Source organism: Macaca thibetana, chromosome 20, assembly GCF_024542745.1.
Source record: "Macaca thibetana thibetana isolate TM-01 chromosome 20, ASM2454274v1, whole genome shotgun sequence".
Classification (NCBI taxonomy): domain Eukaryota; kingdom Metazoa; phylum Chordata; class Mammalia; order Primates; family Cercopithecidae; genus Macaca; species Macaca thibetana.
The window spans coordinates 12,362,231-12,380,033 of NC_065597.1; the positions used below are offsets into that span (position 1 = coordinate 12,362,231).

Sequence of the window (17,803 nt, forward strand, 5' to 3'; positions counted from 1 at the left end):
TGTGTGTGTTTAGTCCTATAAAATGTTTACTGTTTATCTTGTCTGTTTACTACCTCTTTCTGCAATAGGTTGGCTGTGAAGATGGATCTGTGAAACTATTTCAAATTACTCCAGACAAAATCCAGTTTGAAAGAAATTTTGATCGGCAGAAAAGTAAGGGTCATTTTTCGTGGGGCGGTAAATAGCCTTAACAAGAAGTTAAGTTTCTGTGCCACTGGGGATGGGATATTTTCCCATGAGTCTAGGTAATATTTTATCTCTACTGAGTACAGGGAGGATATGTGCTAGAAGCCTTCCCCAGCCCAGGCTTTACCTATTGTATAGCATAGTTGTGACTGCTTGGTTAAGTAATAATATGGAAAACCAGAAATCCAAAATTGTAAAGCTAGTGTTCCCGTGGAAGTCAATTTGTTAGTTGTCATTTACTTTTGTTATGTTTTAACAAGCATACCTGAAGTCTTGTATTACAATTTTGTCATTAGGAACTGTGGTTCTTTTCTTTTTTTTTTTTTTTTTTCTGGAGGCAGAGTCTCACTCTGTCACCCATGCTGGCAGTAGCAGTGGCATGATCTAGGCTCACTGTAATCTCCGCTTCCCGGCTTCAAGTGATTCTGGTGCCTCAGCCTCCCGAGTGACTGGGATTCCAGGCATGTGCTGTCATGCCCTGCTAATTTTCGTATTTTTAGTAGAGACAGGATTTTACCATGTTGGCCAGGCTGGTCTCGAACTCCTGGTCTCACTCAAATGATCCACCTGCCTTGGCCTCAAGTGCTGGGATTACAGGCCTGAGTCACTCGGCCTGGCCAAGGAACTGTGGTTCTTAATCCTTCTGGTGCGTTCAAGTTGAATGAGGGAGTTTATAAACAATTGCCCATCCTTGGGCTTTACCTGGGCTGAATTGGCATTGATCCTTTAGAACAGGGGTTGGCAGAATATTTCCATAAAGGACCAGATAATAAACATTTTAGGCTTTGACAACCCTACATTGTCTGCCAGCTGTATCAGTGTAGTGCAAAAGCAGCTGTAGACGACACTGAAACTAATGGGCAAGGCTGTGCTCCAGTAAAAACTTTATTTACAAAAACAAGCAGTGGGCCTGATTTGGCCTGTGGGCCACAGTTTGGTGACCCATCGTCTAGAGGGTAGCAGCTGTCCTCTGTGTCCATTAGTAATACTTGTCCTCTGCTGATCAGATTCTTGCTTCATTTTTAATATCTCTAAGGTGCTTTTTTTTTTTTTCTTCCTGAGATGGAGTCTTGCTTTGTTGCCCAGGCTGGAGTGCTGTGGTGTGATCTTGGCTCAATGCAACCTCCGCCTCCTGGGTTCAATCTGTTCTCCTGCCTCAGCCTCCCTAGTAGCTGGGACTACAGGTGCGTGCCACCATGCCTGGCTAATTTTTGTATTTTTAGTAGAGATGGGGTTTTACCATGTAGGCCAGGCTGGTCTCGAATTCCTGACCTCATGATCCACCCACCTCAGCCTCCTGAAGCTCTGGGATTACAGACGTGAGCCACCACGCCTGGCCTGGGTGTTCTTTTTCAATTACAAAGGTAATACAATGCTTTTTAAAATTCTCATACATTTTCCCAAGTATGAAATAGAAAATAGGTATCTCAGCTGGGCATGATGGCTCACACCTGTAATCCCAGCATTTGGGGAGGCCGAGGTGGGTGGATCACTTGAGGTCAGGAGTTTGAAACCAGCGTGGCCAACATGGTGAAACCCCATCTCCACTAAAAATACAAGAATTAGCCAGACGTGGTGGCAGGTGCCTGTAGTCTCAGCTACTAGGGAGGCTGAGGCAGGAGAATCGCTTGAACCTGGGAGGCGGAGGTTGCAGTGAGCCAAGATCGCACCGCTGCACTCCAGCCTGGGCAACAGAGTGAGACTCCATCTCAAATAAATAGGTATCTCATTTCCACTCTGTGGGCAACGTTTTGGAACTAGTCCTTTAGACTTTTTTGTGTATTCATGTAGAAGTACATACATTTCTTGCACTTGATCCACTGCAGACATCTTTCTGTGCCAGTCATGGCAGTCTGCATGGCATTCCATTTTATGGAATGGAATTATTTAGCCTAATTTCTATTGAAATACATATATGTATTTTTTTTTCTTTTTTCTTTTTTTTGGAAACAGGGCCTCACTCTGTCACCCAGTCTGGAGTGCAGTAGCATGATCACGGCTTACTGCAGCCTTGATCTCCTGGGCTCAGGTGATCCTCCTACCTCAGCCTCCCAAGTAGCTGGGGCTATAGGTGTGCAACACTATGCCCGGCTAATGTTTTGAATTTTTTTGTAGAGACAGGGTTTCACCATGTTACCCAGGCTGGTCTTGAACTGGGCTCAAGCAATCCGTCTTTCTTGGCCTCCCAAAGTGCTGGGATTACAGACATGAGCCACCACACCTGGGGGTGTGTGTGGGGGTGTGTGTATGTGTATATATACGTATATTTATTTTACTACTGTAACCAGTACTGCAATGAACATTCTTGTATACATATTTTTGGGCCCTCATGCTAGTATTTCTTTTTGATCAGTTCCCAGTGCAATTACTGGGCCAAAAAGTATGCACATTTAAATTTCGTGAGATCACTTCCAGCCTCTTCCTTAAAAGGCTATATTTATTTATACTTCCATCAACTATTTATACATTATGAAAGTATCAAATACTTCATTGTCAATCCCAGGGCAGAGTTGTGCCTCATCTATTACAAAACGGTGCTTTAGGGAGTACTGTAGACGAGAGAGCTAAGATTGTAGAACACTCTAGAGATAATTGTGGGAAGAGAGCTCAGTTACTCTTTGTATATATTTATGTGTATGTCACTTTCTTTTTTTGTTGTACAACTCCCAAGGTCGCATCCTGAGTCTCAGCTGGCATCCATCTGGTACCCACATTGCAGCTGGTTCTATAGACTACATTAGTGTGTTTGATGTCAAATCAGGTGATTGTTTTTCTCATTTCATTTGGGGTGGGGGAGTGTGGGTCTTGTTTGTCAGATTCACATTTCTGGGTTTTCAAAAGCTTGAGCTTTTGTCATGCTTTCATGATCTTTGTGGCCTAACATGTCATTAATCTTCTGAGATGTCCGCAATGAATTTTACTCCTTTCTTGGATTACTACCACTGCTTTTAGGGGAATCTTGGATCTTCAGTAAGATGTAGTATTTTTTATTCATCATAATAAGAATTCACAATAAAATTATCTTAACTAGTACATTCATTCACAGTTCATTCATGTACTACGAACAGTAGAATTACCTATGTACAGATCCCAGTCCTTGGTAAAAATGGGTTTCTGTCATTGAGGAACATAAGGTCTTCGTAGCATAATTGGTGAAACATGAGATCAGAAAAGCAGAGAACCATGATATTTTCTGTTCTTGACCTGGAAAATTGGCTTCGTAGAATCCTTCATTGATGGGGTTGATCTCAACTTGTTTGGTGGACATGTCTGTACTTCCGTCTGAGATACAGAGATAAAACAGATTGGCTGGGCGTGGTGGCTTACGCCTGTAATCCCAGCACTTCAGGAGGCTGAGGCAGGTGGATTACCTGAGGTCAGGAGTTCAAGACCAGCCTGACCAACATGGAGAAACCCCATCTCTACTAAAAATACAAAATTAGCCGGAGTGGTGGCACATGCCTGTAATCCCAGCTACTCAGGAGGCTGAGGCAGGAGAATCACTTGAACCCGGGAGGCAGAGGTTGCGGTGAGCCGAGATTATACCATTGTACTCTAGCCTGGGCAAAAAGACCGAAATTCTGTCTCAAAAAAAAAAAAAAAAAGTCAAACACCTCTCTCCTTTTTCCTCAAGGCTCAAATAATTTTTTTATTTGTTATATATGCATATATAAAGAATTCCTGGCTGGGCGCAGTGGCTCACGCCTGTAATCCCAGCACTTTGGGAGGCTGAGGAAGGCAGATCACCTGAGGTCAGGAGTTCGAGACCAGCCTGACCAACATGGAGAAGCCCTGTCTCTACTAAAAATACAAAATTAGCCAGGCATGGTGGCCCATGCCTGTAATCCCAGCTACTCAGGAGGCTGAGGCAGGAATATCACTTGAACCCAGGAGGTGGAGGTTGGCATAAGTCGAGATTGCACCATTGCCCTCCAGCCTGGCAACAAGAGTAAAACTCTGTCTCAAAAAACAAACAAATTCCTTTAGCTTATTACAAAAAGAGGGAGTCCTTCTATCTCTCTCTCACACTCCTCAAGGCAAACCACTTGTGACCCTTACCTGATTCTTTTGGTATCTATCACTGCAGCACCTAGCATGCTTTTTATGCTACATTTTGATTTTTCAGCTTTAGACCATTTTTTAGTGACTTCTATGACTTGCCCCTCTTTTTCTACCATCTGCCACAGGCATCCACACTTTCTCCTGATCCTCCCAGTATGGTTATATTATAACTTTGTTCAGATTAGTAGTTGATATTTTTATTATTATGACTGTATATACTACTCACATAGTAAATTTCCTTTCTTTTCCTATATCCTCATTGTTTAATAGTGTCTCTGTCTTACTGATACAATCCCACATTTTTCCAGTTTCATAAATTAGGTTCAAGTCCATCTGGTTTTCTTTTTGTTTTTTTGTGTTTTTTTGTGTTTGTTTGTTTGTTTGTTTGTTTGTTTTTGAGACGGAGTCTCGCTCTGTCACCCAGGCTGGAGTGCAGTGACGCTCATTGCAAGCTCCACCTCCTGAGTTCACGCCATTCTCCTGTCTCAGCCTCTCCGAGTAGCTGTGACTACAGGTGCTCGCCACCACACCCGGCTAATTTTTTGTCTTTTTAATAGAGACAGAATTTCGCCGTGGTCTCGATCTCCTGACCTCGTGATCCACCCGCCTCGGCCTCCCAGAGTGCTGGGTTTACAAGTGTGAGTCATCACGCCCAGCCAATTCCATCTGGTTTTCTTTCTCCACTTTCATCTTTGTGAATAAGTCCCTCCCAGTGCCTTCTGACCCACTCCCATCTGGCTTAGCCACTCTGGACCTGCTGCACAACTGTGAGATTTGGAATTCTGATTTTTCCGTTGTTCTCAGGATGTCCTTTGCTTCTCTATTGGATAGGACGTCCTGTTTCTGTGTTATTCACTTTCTTGGTTTATCCTTTGGTGCATCCTGAGTAAGAGTGCATGAAAAAGAATTCTAGCTTGGAATTCTTTTCCCTTAGAATTCTGAAGCCCTGGCTCCGCTGTCTTCTAGCTCCTTGTATTATTAGCAAGTTAGATGCCATTCTGAGAGTTGATCCCTTTGTATAGGACCTGTTTTATTTTTTTCCCGTCCGGAGCTTTTAGGATGTTTTCTCCTTACTGTTATGAAATGTAATAATTAGGTTTCTTTGTGTGTGGATCAGTTAATTGTTCTGGACACCTGGTAGGTTCTTTTCATTCAATACCCATGTCCTTCAGTTCTGGGGGGAAATTCTTTTATTTTTCATTTCTTTCTCTTTTTACTATGCTTTCTGGGAGAGTTTGTCATTTTTATCTTTGAATTCTCTGTTGAGTTTTTCATTTTTGACATTTCCAGAGTTCTTTTTTGTTTCCTGAATCATCTTTTTTATAGCATTCTCTTTTTGTTTCATTATACGGAAACTCTTCTCTTTCTAAGGCTATTAATAATTGTCAGGTGTTTTTCACTCTGCCTGTTTCCTCCCTGTTATTCATTTATTTGTTTCTGTTAGTCCGTTTGGCCTCTGCCTTTCACATTAAAGGCTTTCCTCATCTCATCACTGCATCATGTGGCTTACTGAGCTTGGATTTCACTGAAGAATGATCTGGCTGTACTGCTTATTCCGGGTAGCCCTGAAGCCAGAATCTTCAGATCTTTTCTTTTGTGCCAGTTATGTTCCTCAGAAATGGTTTTTCATTTTCCTGCCTGGTGAGTATTGGCCTGGCTATCAGCATTCTAAGGGGAAAAAAAAGAATGGTGTTCTCAACATTCAGTGAGAAATGTTCACTTAATCCTGGTTTTCATATACTGCTTCTGCCTGATAGCCCTCCTCAGACAGCATCTCCAGTATTCTGCTGACGTGCTTTTTGGGAGCTTCCCATCTTCTTAGTTAGGGCATGGCTATCTGGGGGGTCTACCAGCTGGTAACGGATCCCTCTTTGAAGCCCCACTTACTCCTTTTCTAGAATATCTGGGTTCCCCAGTTCCTGAGTCTAAGGATTCCATAGTATAATTCAGGTGGCTTCTTGGCCACCTTCCTCTCTGCTGACCTGGGACTTAGTTTCAGGGCTCTCCTAAGTCCGTTGCCACTACTTGTCTGCTTTCCAATTCCCCAAATTTTGTCACTGTTCTCTCCCTTTCCTGTGGGATTTTGGAAAAGAGCAGAGTGTAATGTGTGTGTGCAGTTGACCAGCTTTAAGTGAATGTCCCAAATATCTCTTTCCATTTCACCTCCCCAAAAGAGGTTTCTGTTCTCATTCTCTTCCCTCCCTTCCTCCCTCCCTCGCACCTTCTATCCCATTCCTATCAGGCTCTCCCAATACTCCTTCTCTTCAGGTAACCATTTTGGAGTTCCCAGATCAGGTTAACCAGAACTACCATTTATAGGCTGACTGTGTTCAGTCAGCTCACATACCATATCATGCTTACCACTGGCTGGTTTGTTATGTTTTGTTTTGTAGAGATGAGGTCTCACTTTGTTGCCTAGGCTCGCCTCAAACTCCTTGGCTCAAGCAATCCTCCCACTTTGGCCGCAGACAGATTTTGAAGACAAACAGAGAAATAAGTACCATTCAAAGATGTGCTTTTCTGAATTTTCAGGAAGCGCTATTCATAAGATGATTGTGGACAGGCAGCATATGGGTGTGTCTAAACGGAAGTGCATCGTGTGGGGTGTCGCCTTCTTGTCCGATGGCACTGTCATAAGTGTGGACTCTGCTGGGAAGGTGCAGTTCTGGGACTCAGCCACTGGGACGCTTGTGAAGAGCCATCTCATCGCTAATGCTGATGTGCAGTCCATTGCTGTAGCTGAGGTGAGTACAGTCCCTGTTTAGAGTGGTTGATGTACAACCTCGGGGGTGAGCAGAGAAAGCAGCCTTAGTGATGTGCCACGAACACTGGTTCCTGATCCCGATGTTGTACTGGAGGAAGATGAGTTTAGGAAAATGCATCTGAAAACCCACATTGTTTCCATAGTATCTAACAATTGGTTAGAGAATGCAGGATTCTCCAAGAGATTAGTTAGCATTGAGATTTTCTTCAGACACTGCTCACCTCCAGTTCATCTTGTCTGATTGTAGATAGGGTGCAGCAGCCTAGAAGAATCTCGAGAAGCACTGTTTCTCTCTCTGTCCAGGTGCTCTGCTGCTTCCTATCTGTTTGGAACATTGGAAGATAACTTTTTAGTGATTTTAAAAATGTTCATTTTCTTCTATTTGAATAATCCTCAAGTAGATTTGTGTTGAACAGATAGGCCTCTTTTCCTTTGGTAACATGAATTCTTCTTTTTTAAAACCTTTGTATTTATTTATTTATTTTTAATTTAATTAAAAAAATAGAGATGGGGTCTCCCTGTGTTGCCCAAGGTGGTCTTAAATTCCTGGGCTGGAAGATCCTCCCATCTCAGCCTCCCAAAGTGCTAGGATTATAGGCAGGAACCACGGCACCTGGCCAAAATGTCTTATTTAGTAGTAGTATTCTTTTCTTTTTTTTTTTTTTGAGACGGAGTTTCCCTCTTGTCGCCCAGGCTGGAGTGCAATGGCGTGATCTAGGCTCATTCCTCCCAGGTTCAAGCTATTTTCCTGCCTCAGCCTCCCCAGTAGCTGGGATTACAGGCCCCCGCCACCACACCCAGCTAATTTTTATATTTTTAGTAGAGACGGGGTTTTACCATGTTGGCCAGGCTAGTCTCAAACTCTTGACCTCAGGTGATCCACCCACCTTGGCCTCCCAAAGTGTTGGGATTACAGGCGTGAGCCACTGTGCCCAGCCTATTTTCTCTCTCTTTTTTTTTTAGACAGAGTCTAGCTCTGTCGCCCAGGCTGGAGTGCAGTGGCACAATCTCGGTTCACCGCAACCTCTGCCTCCTGGGTTCAAGCGATTCTCCTGCCTCAGCCTCAGTAGAGGGGATTACAGGTGCCCGCCACTGTGCCCAGCTAATTTTTATATGTTTATGGTTTCACCATGATGGCCAAGCTGGTCTCAGACTCCTGACCTCAAGTGATCTGCCTGCCTTGGCCTCCCAAAGTGCTGAGATTACGGGTATGAGCCACCACACCCCGCCTATTATTTTCTATGACATAATATTGTAGAAGAATGGTAACATGAATTCTCATTCAGAAACCTTTGAGTATTTTAGCGGTGAGACATGGAAAGTGACTTTATTTGTTGAATACCTCCTTCTTTATCTCCTTAGTTTGAGAATGATGTGCTATCCTACATGCTGACATCCATATTCTAGTGTAGTGTTCCTATTCCATATCACAGGTTTTTTGAGAACAGTTTGATGTATGCTGAAGCCCTGAAAAACATAGATGTCACATGTAAGTGATAATAGTGATATAAGTTGAAATGAGTGGGATAAATTCCCCTTTGAAAATAGAGTTTTAATCTACAGCAGTTGTAATAATTATACTTAAGAGTTAATTATTGGCCAGGCATGGTGACTCAACGCCTATAGTCCCAGCACTTTGGCAGGCCAAGGCGTGCGGATCACTTGAGGTCAGGAGTTTGAGACCAGCCTGGCCAACATGGTGAAACCCTGTCTCTACTAAAAATGCAAAAATTAGCCAGGTGTGGTGGTGGGCACCTATAATACTAGCCACTTAGGAGACTGAGGCAGGAGAATCGCTTGAACCTGGGAGTCAGAGGTTGCAGTGAGCCAAGATCACGCCATTGCCCTCCAGCCTGGGCGACAAAAGCGAGACTCCATCTCAATAATATTAATAATAATAATAATAATAATAATTTCACCTAAGAGAGATAGAATACAGAGTAAAGGAGAAGTCCTTGCCTTCCAAATCTCTTTCTGGATGGGACTTTAAGAAGACTACCCTTAAAAAAAATTTTTTTTGAGACAGTCTCGTTCTGTCGCCCAGGCTGGAGTGCAGTGATACAATCTCGACTCACTACAACCTCCGTCTCCTGGGTTCAAACAATTCTCCTGACTCAGCCTCCCAAGTAGCTGGGATTACAGGCACATGCTACCATGCCAGGCTAATTTTTGTATTTTTAGTAGAGACTGGATTTTACCATGGCTGGTTTGAACTCCTCACCTCAGGTGATCCGCCTGCCTCAGCCTCCCGAAGTGCTGAAAATACAGGCATGAGCCACCACCTCTGGCTTTTTCTTTTTGTTGTTGTTGTTGGGTTTTTTTTTTTTTTTTTTTTTTTTTTTAGAAATGAAGTAAACTGTGTAGTTGCAGGTTGGGGAGTGTTTGAGTTCCTAAGCTGCTGGGTATGTCCACTTTTGTCTTAGGCTAATGGTTTTCAAGTAGTGTCTTTAGAGATGAGGGAGCGGCTCCTCAGAGCCACCTTATGTGCTGTCCTTGGAAAATGCTTTCCTTTCTGCTACACAGTCATGACCCCACAAAGGAGTTGGCATGAGGTTAAGGCAGTGTGGTGTGCCCAGAGCACAGGCTTTGGGGCCAGGTGGCCATGTTTGTCATGTCTTTAAGCCCTTTGGATCTCTGGTTTCCTTATCTGTGAAAAAAGTTACTAAATGATGATTAGACAGAAAGAAGTTATAATCATGATTCATACAAGTATGAAATGGAAATAAGTCAGATTTTCTGTAATTCATTGTTGAGGGAACCAGTAAGATATTTCAGGGAGTTCATCCCGGGAGGCAGAGGTTGCAGTGAGCCGAGATTGTGCCGCTGCACTCCAGCCTGGGTGACAGAGACTCTGTCTCAAAAAAAAAAAGATTTTCGGCCGGGCGCGGTGGCTCACGCCTGTAATCCCAGCACTTTGGGAGGCCGAGGCGGGCGGATCACAAGGTCAGGAGATCGAGACCACGGTGAAACCCCGTCTCTACTAAAAATATAAAAAATTAGCCGGGCGCGGTTGTGGGCGCCTGTAGTCCCAGCTACTCGGGAGGCTGAGGCAGGAGAATGGCGTGAACCCGGGAGGCGGAGCTTGCAGTGAGCCGAGATCGCGCCACTGCACTCCAGCCTGGGCTGGGCGACAGAGCGAGACTCCGTCTCAAAAAAAAAAAAAAAAAAAAAAAAAAAAAAAAAAAAAAAAGATTTTCGAAACTTCAGTCTTTTTACCATTAGTTTTGTAATTCTCCCCAATACTTTATTTACTTTTAAACTATTTTAAAAGTGTACATTTCAGTGGAAAATTCATTCACATTGTTGAACAGCATTTATCACCACTATCCATTTTCAGAATTTTTTTTTTTGAGACGGAGTCTCGCTCTGTTGCCCAGGCTGGAGTGCAGTGACCGGATCTCAGCTCACTGCAAGCTCCGCCTCCTGGGTTTACGCCATTCTCCTGCCTCAGCCTCCTGAGTAGCTGGGACTACAGGTGCCCGCCACCTCGCTCGGCTAGTTTTTTGTATTTTTTAGTAGAGACAGGGTTTCACCGTGTTAGCCAGGATGGTCTCGATCTCCTGACCTCGTGATCCACCCGTCTGGGCCTCCCAAAGTGCTGGGATTACAGGCTTGAGCCACCGCGCCTGGCCCATTTTCAGAACTTTTTCATCACCACAAACAGAAACCTGTACTCATTAAATACTACCTCCTCATTCCTCCCTTCTCTCAGCCTCTGGTCACCTCTATTCTACTTTCTGTCCCTATGAATTTGCATATAACATTTGTCATTTTGTATCTGGCTTATTTTACTTAGCATATTGTTCTCAAGGTCCATCCATGTTGTAGCTTTATCAGTATTTCATTCCTTGTTAAGATTGCATAATATTTAAGTGTGTGTTTTGTTTATCCATCCATCTATTAGTGGACATTTGGGTTGTTTCCATCTTTTGGTTATTGTAAATAATGCTGCTCTAGGCCAGGCGCAGTGGCTCACACCTGTAATCCCAGCAGTTTGGGAGACCAAGGCGGGTGGATCAGTTGAGGTCAAGAGTTCAAGACCAGCCTGGTCAGTATGATGAAATCCATCTCTACTAAAAATACGAAAATTAGGCCGGGCGCGGTGGCTCAAGCCTGTAATCCCAGCACTTTGGGAGGCCGAGACGGGCGGATCACGAGGTCAGGAGATCGAGACCATCCTGGCTAACACGGTGAAACCCCGTCTCTACTAAAAAATACAAAAATCTAGCTGGGCGAGGTGGCGGGCGCCTGTAGTCCCAGCTGCTCGGGAGGCTGAGGCAGGAGAATGGTGTAAACCCGGGAGGCGGAGCTTGCAGTGAGCTGAGATCCGGCCACTGCAGTCCAGCCTGGGCAACAGAGCAAGACTCCGTCTCAAAAAAAAAAAAAAAAAAAAAAAACGAAAATTAGCCGGCGTGGTGGTACGCGCCTGTAATCCCAGCTACTTGGAAGTCTGAGGCGGGAGAATTGCTTGAACTCGGGAGATAGAGGTTGCAGTGAGCTGAGATTGTGCCTTTGCACTCCAGCCTGGTCAACAGACTGCAACTCCAGCTCAAAATAATAATAATAGGCCGTGTGTGGTGACTTATGCCTGTAAACCTACCACTTTGGGAGGCCGAGGCGGGTGGATTGGCTCAGGAGTTCCAGACCAGCCTGGGCAACATGGTGAAACTCTGTCACTACTAAAATACAAAAAAATTAGCTGAGTGTGGCAGTGTGCACCTGTAGGCCCAGCTACTCGGGAGGCTGAGGCAGGAGAATCGCTTGAACCTGGGAGGCAGAGGTTGCAGTGATCTGAGATCGCTCCACTGCACTCCAGCCTGGGCAACAGAGCAAGACTCCATCTCCAAACAAGCAAACAAAATAATAATGCTGCTCTGAACATTGTGGTACAAGTACAGGTTGAGTGTCTCTGATCTGGTTCTGCTTAGAAGCAGAAGTGTTTCAGATTTTGGATTTTTTTTGGATTTTGGAATATTTGCATATATATAATGAGGTATCTTGGGAGTGGGACCTCAGCCTATACAAGAAATTCATTTATGTTTCGTATGTACCTGATACACGTAGCCTGATGGTAATTTTGTACAATATTTTATTCATTTTATGAGTGAAACAAAGTTTTGACTGTGATCCAGCAGATGACGTCAGATGTGAAGTTTTCTACTTGCGGTGTCATGTTAGCACTCAAAAAGGATTTTGGATTAGGAATCCTTTTTTTTTTTTTTTTTTTAGCTGGGACTACAGGCTCATGCCACCACGCCTGTCTAATTTTTGTTTTTTTTTTTTTTTTTTTTTTTGAGACAGAGTCTTGCTCTATTGCCCAGGCTGGAATGCAGTGGCGCAATCTCCGCTGTCTGCAAGCTCTGCCTCCCGGGTTCACACCATTCTCCTGCCTCAGCCTCCCTAGTAGCCGGGACTACAGGCGCCCGCCACCGCGCCTGGCTAATTATTTGTATTTTTTTTTTCAGTAGAGACGGTGTTTCACCGTGTTAATCAGGATGGTCCTGATCTCCTGACCTCGTGATCTGCCCGCCTCGGCCTCCCAAAGTGCTGGGATTACAGGCATGAGCCACCGTGCCTGGCCTAATTTTTGTATTTTTAGTAGAGACGGTGTTTCGTCATGTTGGCCAGGCTGGTCTCTAACCCCTGACCTCAAGTGATCCACCTTCTCAGCCTCCCAAGGTGCGTGAGCCACCACGCCCGGCCCTGGATTAGGAATCTTCAGTCTGTATTTGCAAAGCTGTTTGAGTTCCTGCCTTCAGGTCTTTTGGATGTGTATCTTCGTTACTTTTTTTTTTTTTTTTTTTTTTGAGGCAAGGTCTTGCTCTGTCACCTAGGTGGAGTGCAATGGTATAATCCTAGCTCACTGCAGCCTCCGCCTCCTAGGCTCAAGCAATCCTCCTACCTCAGCCTCCCAAGTGGCTGGGACTACAGGCATGCACCACCAGGCTAAGTTTTTAACGTTTTTTGTAGAGATGCAGTCTCACTGTGTTGCCCAGATTGGTCTCAAATTCCTGGGCTGAAGTGATTCTCTTGCCTTCGAAAGTGCGGGATTATAGATGTGAGCCATCATAGTCCAGCCACATTACTACTCTTGTTTGGGTTTTTTGTTTGTGTTGTGAGTTATGTTTTTTTGTTTTGTTTTGTTTTTTTCTTGTTTATTTCTTTCATTCTTTTTAAAAATGAGACTTTGGGAGGCTGAGGTGGGCGAATCACCTGAGGTCAGGAGTTTGAGACCAGCCTGGCCAACATGGCGAAACCCTGTCTCTACTGAAAAAAAAAAATGCAAGCCCGTGCGCAGCGACTCACACCTGTAATCCCAGCACTTTGGGAGGCCAAGGAGGGTGCATCACCTGAGGTCAGGAATTTGAGACTAGCCTGGATGATATGGTGAAGCTTCGTCTCTACTAATACAAAAATTAACCAGGCATGGTGGCACATGCCTATAATCCCAGCTACTTGGAAGGCTGAGGCAGGAGAATGGCTTGAACCAAGGAGGCAGGGGTTGCAGTGAGCTGAGATTGTGCCATTGCACTCCAGCCTGGGTGACAAGAGTGAAACTCCGTCTCAAAAAAAACAAAAACAAAAATTAACCAGATGTGGTGGTGTGTGCCTGTAATCCCAGCTACTTGGGAAGCCGAGGTGGGAGAATCTCTTGAACCTGGGAAGGCAGAGGTTGCAGTGAGCCGGGATCATGCCAGTGCATTCCAGCCTGGGTGACAGGGGGAGACTCTGTCTCAAGAAATAAAAATAAAAAAATAAAAAATAAAGATGAGATCTCACTGTGTTGTGCAGACTGGTCTCCAACTTCTGGGCTCAAGTGATCCTCCTGCCCAGTCTCCTGAGTAGCTGGGACTATAGGTTTGTGCTGCTCTGCCCACCTTGTTTATTTAAGAAACTTTCTTATTGGTGTTTCTTGTATTTTTTTGTTTGTTTGTTTTTTGTTTTTTTTTCTTGAGCCAGAGTCTTGCTCTGTCGCCCAATCTGGAGTGCTGTGGTGCGATCTTGGCATACTGCAACCTCTGCCTCCCAGGTTCAAGTGATTCTTGTGCCTCAGCCGTCCAAGTAGTTGGAATTACAGGCATGCGCCACCACTCCCAGCTAATTTTTGTATTTTTAGTAGCGACAGGGTTCACTGTGTTGGCCAGGCTGGTCGCAAACTCCTGGCCTCAAGTGATCCACCCAACTCAGCTTCCCAAAGTGCTGGGATTACAAGAGTGAGCCACCACGTCTGACTGATGTTTCTTGGATATTTTTAATGAAATAAACATTATTAAGAAACACCTGTTCTAGTTCTAAATAAAGGATTGTCAGTATTTTTATTGGTTTAATACGTTTCTTTAGTGATAATAACTTGATCATGTTAAATATTCCTACTAAATAACATGCTATGGATTTCTTTGTTTAGGTTTTCTCTTATGATCTTTCGAAGGATTTAAATTTCTCAAATAGGTTCTAGGTATTTTATCTCTCAATGCTATTCTAAGGAGATCTGTGTTGTATATATGAAGCATAGCTGTGTTGTTCCTACTCTAGACGTTGTTAATTTTGTCAGTAGGGGGCGCATTGTTACCAGTGTCTGAGCTTGCTCCTCTGATGGAATCCTTAGCTTCTGGAGGGAAAAGACCCTTATAACTTTCCTACTGATTCTGGGCATAGGTTTACGCCTAAGCTGCTGAGACAGAAAACCTCAGGGAATATTTTTCCAACCAGACCTTGTTTTGCTTACATGTACCTCCTTCATGATTTAATTCCTCAGCAAGAAGACAGTTTTGTGGTGGGCACAGCCGAGGGAACAGTCTTCCATTTTCAGCTGGTCCCTGTGACATCTAACAGCAGTGAGAAGCAGTGGGTGCGGACAAAACCGTTCCAGCATCACACTCACGACGTGCGCACTGTGGCCCACAGCCCAACAGCACTGATATCTGGAGGTGGGTTCCCCTCCTGGCGAGGCTGCTGCTTTACCCTGCCCAGCTCTGGCTGTTCTCGTGCAGGACGACTTCTAATTCTGTACACCTTCTCCCCTGCTTTACCAGGCACTGACACCCACTTAGTCATTCGTCCTCTCATGGAGAAGGTGGAGGTAAAGAATTACGATGCCGCTCTCCGAAAAATCACCTTTCCCCACGTAAGTGTCCATTCCAAGCCCCTGCCAACCCCTCATCTCCCCATCCCTTTGTCCCCCTGTCCCACAAGGCTCTGAACACAGCTCACGCTTGGCAAATTTGTAGGACTTTTTTTTTTTTTTTGAGACAGAATTTTGTTCTTGTTGCCCAGACTGGAGTGCAGTGGCGTGATCTTGGCTCACCGCAACCTCCACCTCCCGGGTTCAAGCGATTCTCCTGCCTCAGTCTTCCGAGTAGCTGGGATTACAGGCATGTGCCACCGCACTTGGCTAATTTTGTATCTTTAGTAGAGACTGGGTTTCTCCATGTTGGTCAGGCTGGTCTCGGAACTCCCAACCTCAGGTAATCTGCTTGCCTCGGCCTCCCAAAGTGCTGGGATTATAGGCATGAGCCACCACGCTCAGTCTTGTAGGCCTTTTTTTTTTTTTTTTTTTTGAGACGGAGGTTCACTCTGTCACCCAGGCTGGAGTGCAGTGGTGCAACTCCACTCCAAGCTCCGCCTCCCAGGTACACGCCATTCTCCTGCCTCGGCCTTCCAAGTAGCTAAGACTACAGGTGCCCGCCACCACCACACCCGGCTAATTTTTTGTATTCTTAGTAGAGACAGGGTTTCACTGTGTTAGCTAGGATGATGGTCTTGATATCCCGACCTTGTGATACTGCCACCTTGGCCTCCCAAAGTGCTGGGATTACAGGCGTGAGCCACCATACCCAGCCCCCCCTTTTTTTTTAACCATCTGGGACATGGAGATATTGTAGGACTTTCTGTAGCTCCTTCTTCATTCCTTCTGTTTTTGAGGCAAGCCACTGCAAAGACATTTATGGGGGGTAGGAGATATGCAGCAGCACACCTAGTTCAGTTTCTGGGGGAATTTTTCCCTTTTCCAATTAGTTGTGGGTTATGGGAATTTTGTTAGTTTGTCTTTCAGAGTAGGCTCTATTCTGGGTGGGAGCAGGAAAACCCAGGCTTCCAGTGTTCTAGGTAAATGGTACCATCTTCCCAAGCTAGAGAACTTGCTCCCCACACCTGCTGCCCCATTCATTCAACTAGTAAACCTCATTGAGTCTACTCATGAGTATCTTTATACATATGTTGTAGAGATCGATCGATCGATCGATCGGTCGATCAACAGCTCTATTGAGGCATATTTGATATATTAAAAACCATACATATTTAATGCATATAGTTTGATAAAGTTGAACATAGTCCTCATAATCTCTTGAATCGAGTCATTCATTTCTCTTTGTCTATGCTGGCATCATCCTAGTTTGGATCAATGTCTTTTCTCATCTGGGTTCCTTTACAGTAGCTTCTTAATCATGTCCTTTTATTTCCATTTGTGTCATTCTAGCCTATTCTTCATTGATCTTATTTTATTTTATTTTATTTTATTTGTCTTTGTTTTTTTGAGACAAGGTCTTGCTCCATCACCCAGGCTGGATTGCAGTGGTGTGATCTTGGCTCACTGTAACCTCTGCTTCCTGAGCTCAAGCAGTCTTCCCCCCTCAGCCTCCTGAGTCGCTGGAACCACAGGCATCCACCACCACGCTCAGCTAATTTCTTTTTTTCTTTTTCTTTTTCTTTTTCTTTTTTTTTTTTTTTTTTTTTTTTGAGACGGAGCTTTGCCCTTGTTGCCCAGGCTGGAGTGTAGTGGTGTGATCTCGGCTCTCTGCAACCTCGGTCTCCTGGGTTCAAGCGATTCTCCTGCTTCAGCCTCCCTAGTAGCTGGGATTACAGGCATCTGCCACCACGCCCGGCTAATTGTTGTATTTTTAGTGGAGACGGCGTTTCACCATGTTGGCCCCGCTGGTTTCGAACTCCTGACCTCAGGTGATCCACCAGCCTCGGCCTCCCAAAGTGCTGGGATTAGAGACGTGAGCTACTGCGCCCAGCCTCGGCTAATTTTTTTATTTTTTATTTATTTTTAATAGAGACAAGATCTCACTATCTTGCCCAGGCCGATCTCAAACTCCTGGTCTCAAGCAATCCTCCCACCTCAGCCTCCCAAGTGCTGGGATTACAGGCATGAGCCACTGCTCCAGGCCCATTGATCTGTTTTAAAGCAACTTTGTTCATTGCTGCATGCTTCAAAGCCTTTGATTATCCCTGTTGGCTTCAGCATAAAGACAGTTTCCTTAGTGTGTCTTATAGAACCTGTCTCCATCCAGGCCTGGCCCTTTAGCTTCCTGTAGCACCTCTCATGCTTGTAGCACCCCCACCCAGGCTAGCCACTCTCAAGGTCTTTTTGTTCCCGCAAATACTCTTACCTTTGAGCTATGTCACATGCCATCGCCCTCCTCAGAACATTCTGCCCTGCCTCCTTCGCCTGACTGGTCTTTCCCAGTGAACCTCATCTGGACTTCTGTGTTTACCACCACACGTCTAGGTTAGAAGTCCTCTTTCCTTAGTTTTCAGTACATACTGTGTTTAGCCGTGTTAAAATTCTTGTCACACTAAAGTCTTATTGCTGATTTAGTTCTGTGTCACCCCTTTAGAAGCATCTTGAGAGCAGTAGCTATGTTTTAATTCATCATTGTGTTCATAGATCCCAGGGCAGTGCCTGGTATATGGGAGTACTTAGGAAATATTTGTCAAGGAAATGGATTTCAGCAGTAAAAAATGTGCTAAGGTGGTGCTGCTGTATCTGGTACTGAGGCAGTAGATGAC

General features: G+C 44.7%; 1 protein-coding gene across 2 annotated transcripts in view; it reads left to right on the top strand.

Annotated features, from left to right (window-relative positions):
* Positions 1–17,803, top strand: part of UTP4 (UTP4 small subunit processome component) — a 39,084-nt gene that overhangs the window by 5,777 nt on the left and 15,504 nt on the right. For both annotated transcript variants that reach the window (XM_050773335.1, XM_050773334.1), the window contains exons 4-8: positions 69–153; positions 2,858–2,947; positions 6,781–6,992; positions 14,769–14,940; positions 15,046–15,137. In XM_050773335.1, the coding sequence (XP_050629292.1) occupies positions 69–153; positions 2,858–2,947; positions 6,781–6,992; positions 14,769–14,940; positions 15,046–15,137 (651 nt within the window). The remainder of the gene's footprint in view (positions 1–68; positions 154–2,857; positions 2,948–6,780; positions 6,993–14,768; positions 14,941–15,045; positions 15,138–17,803) is intronic.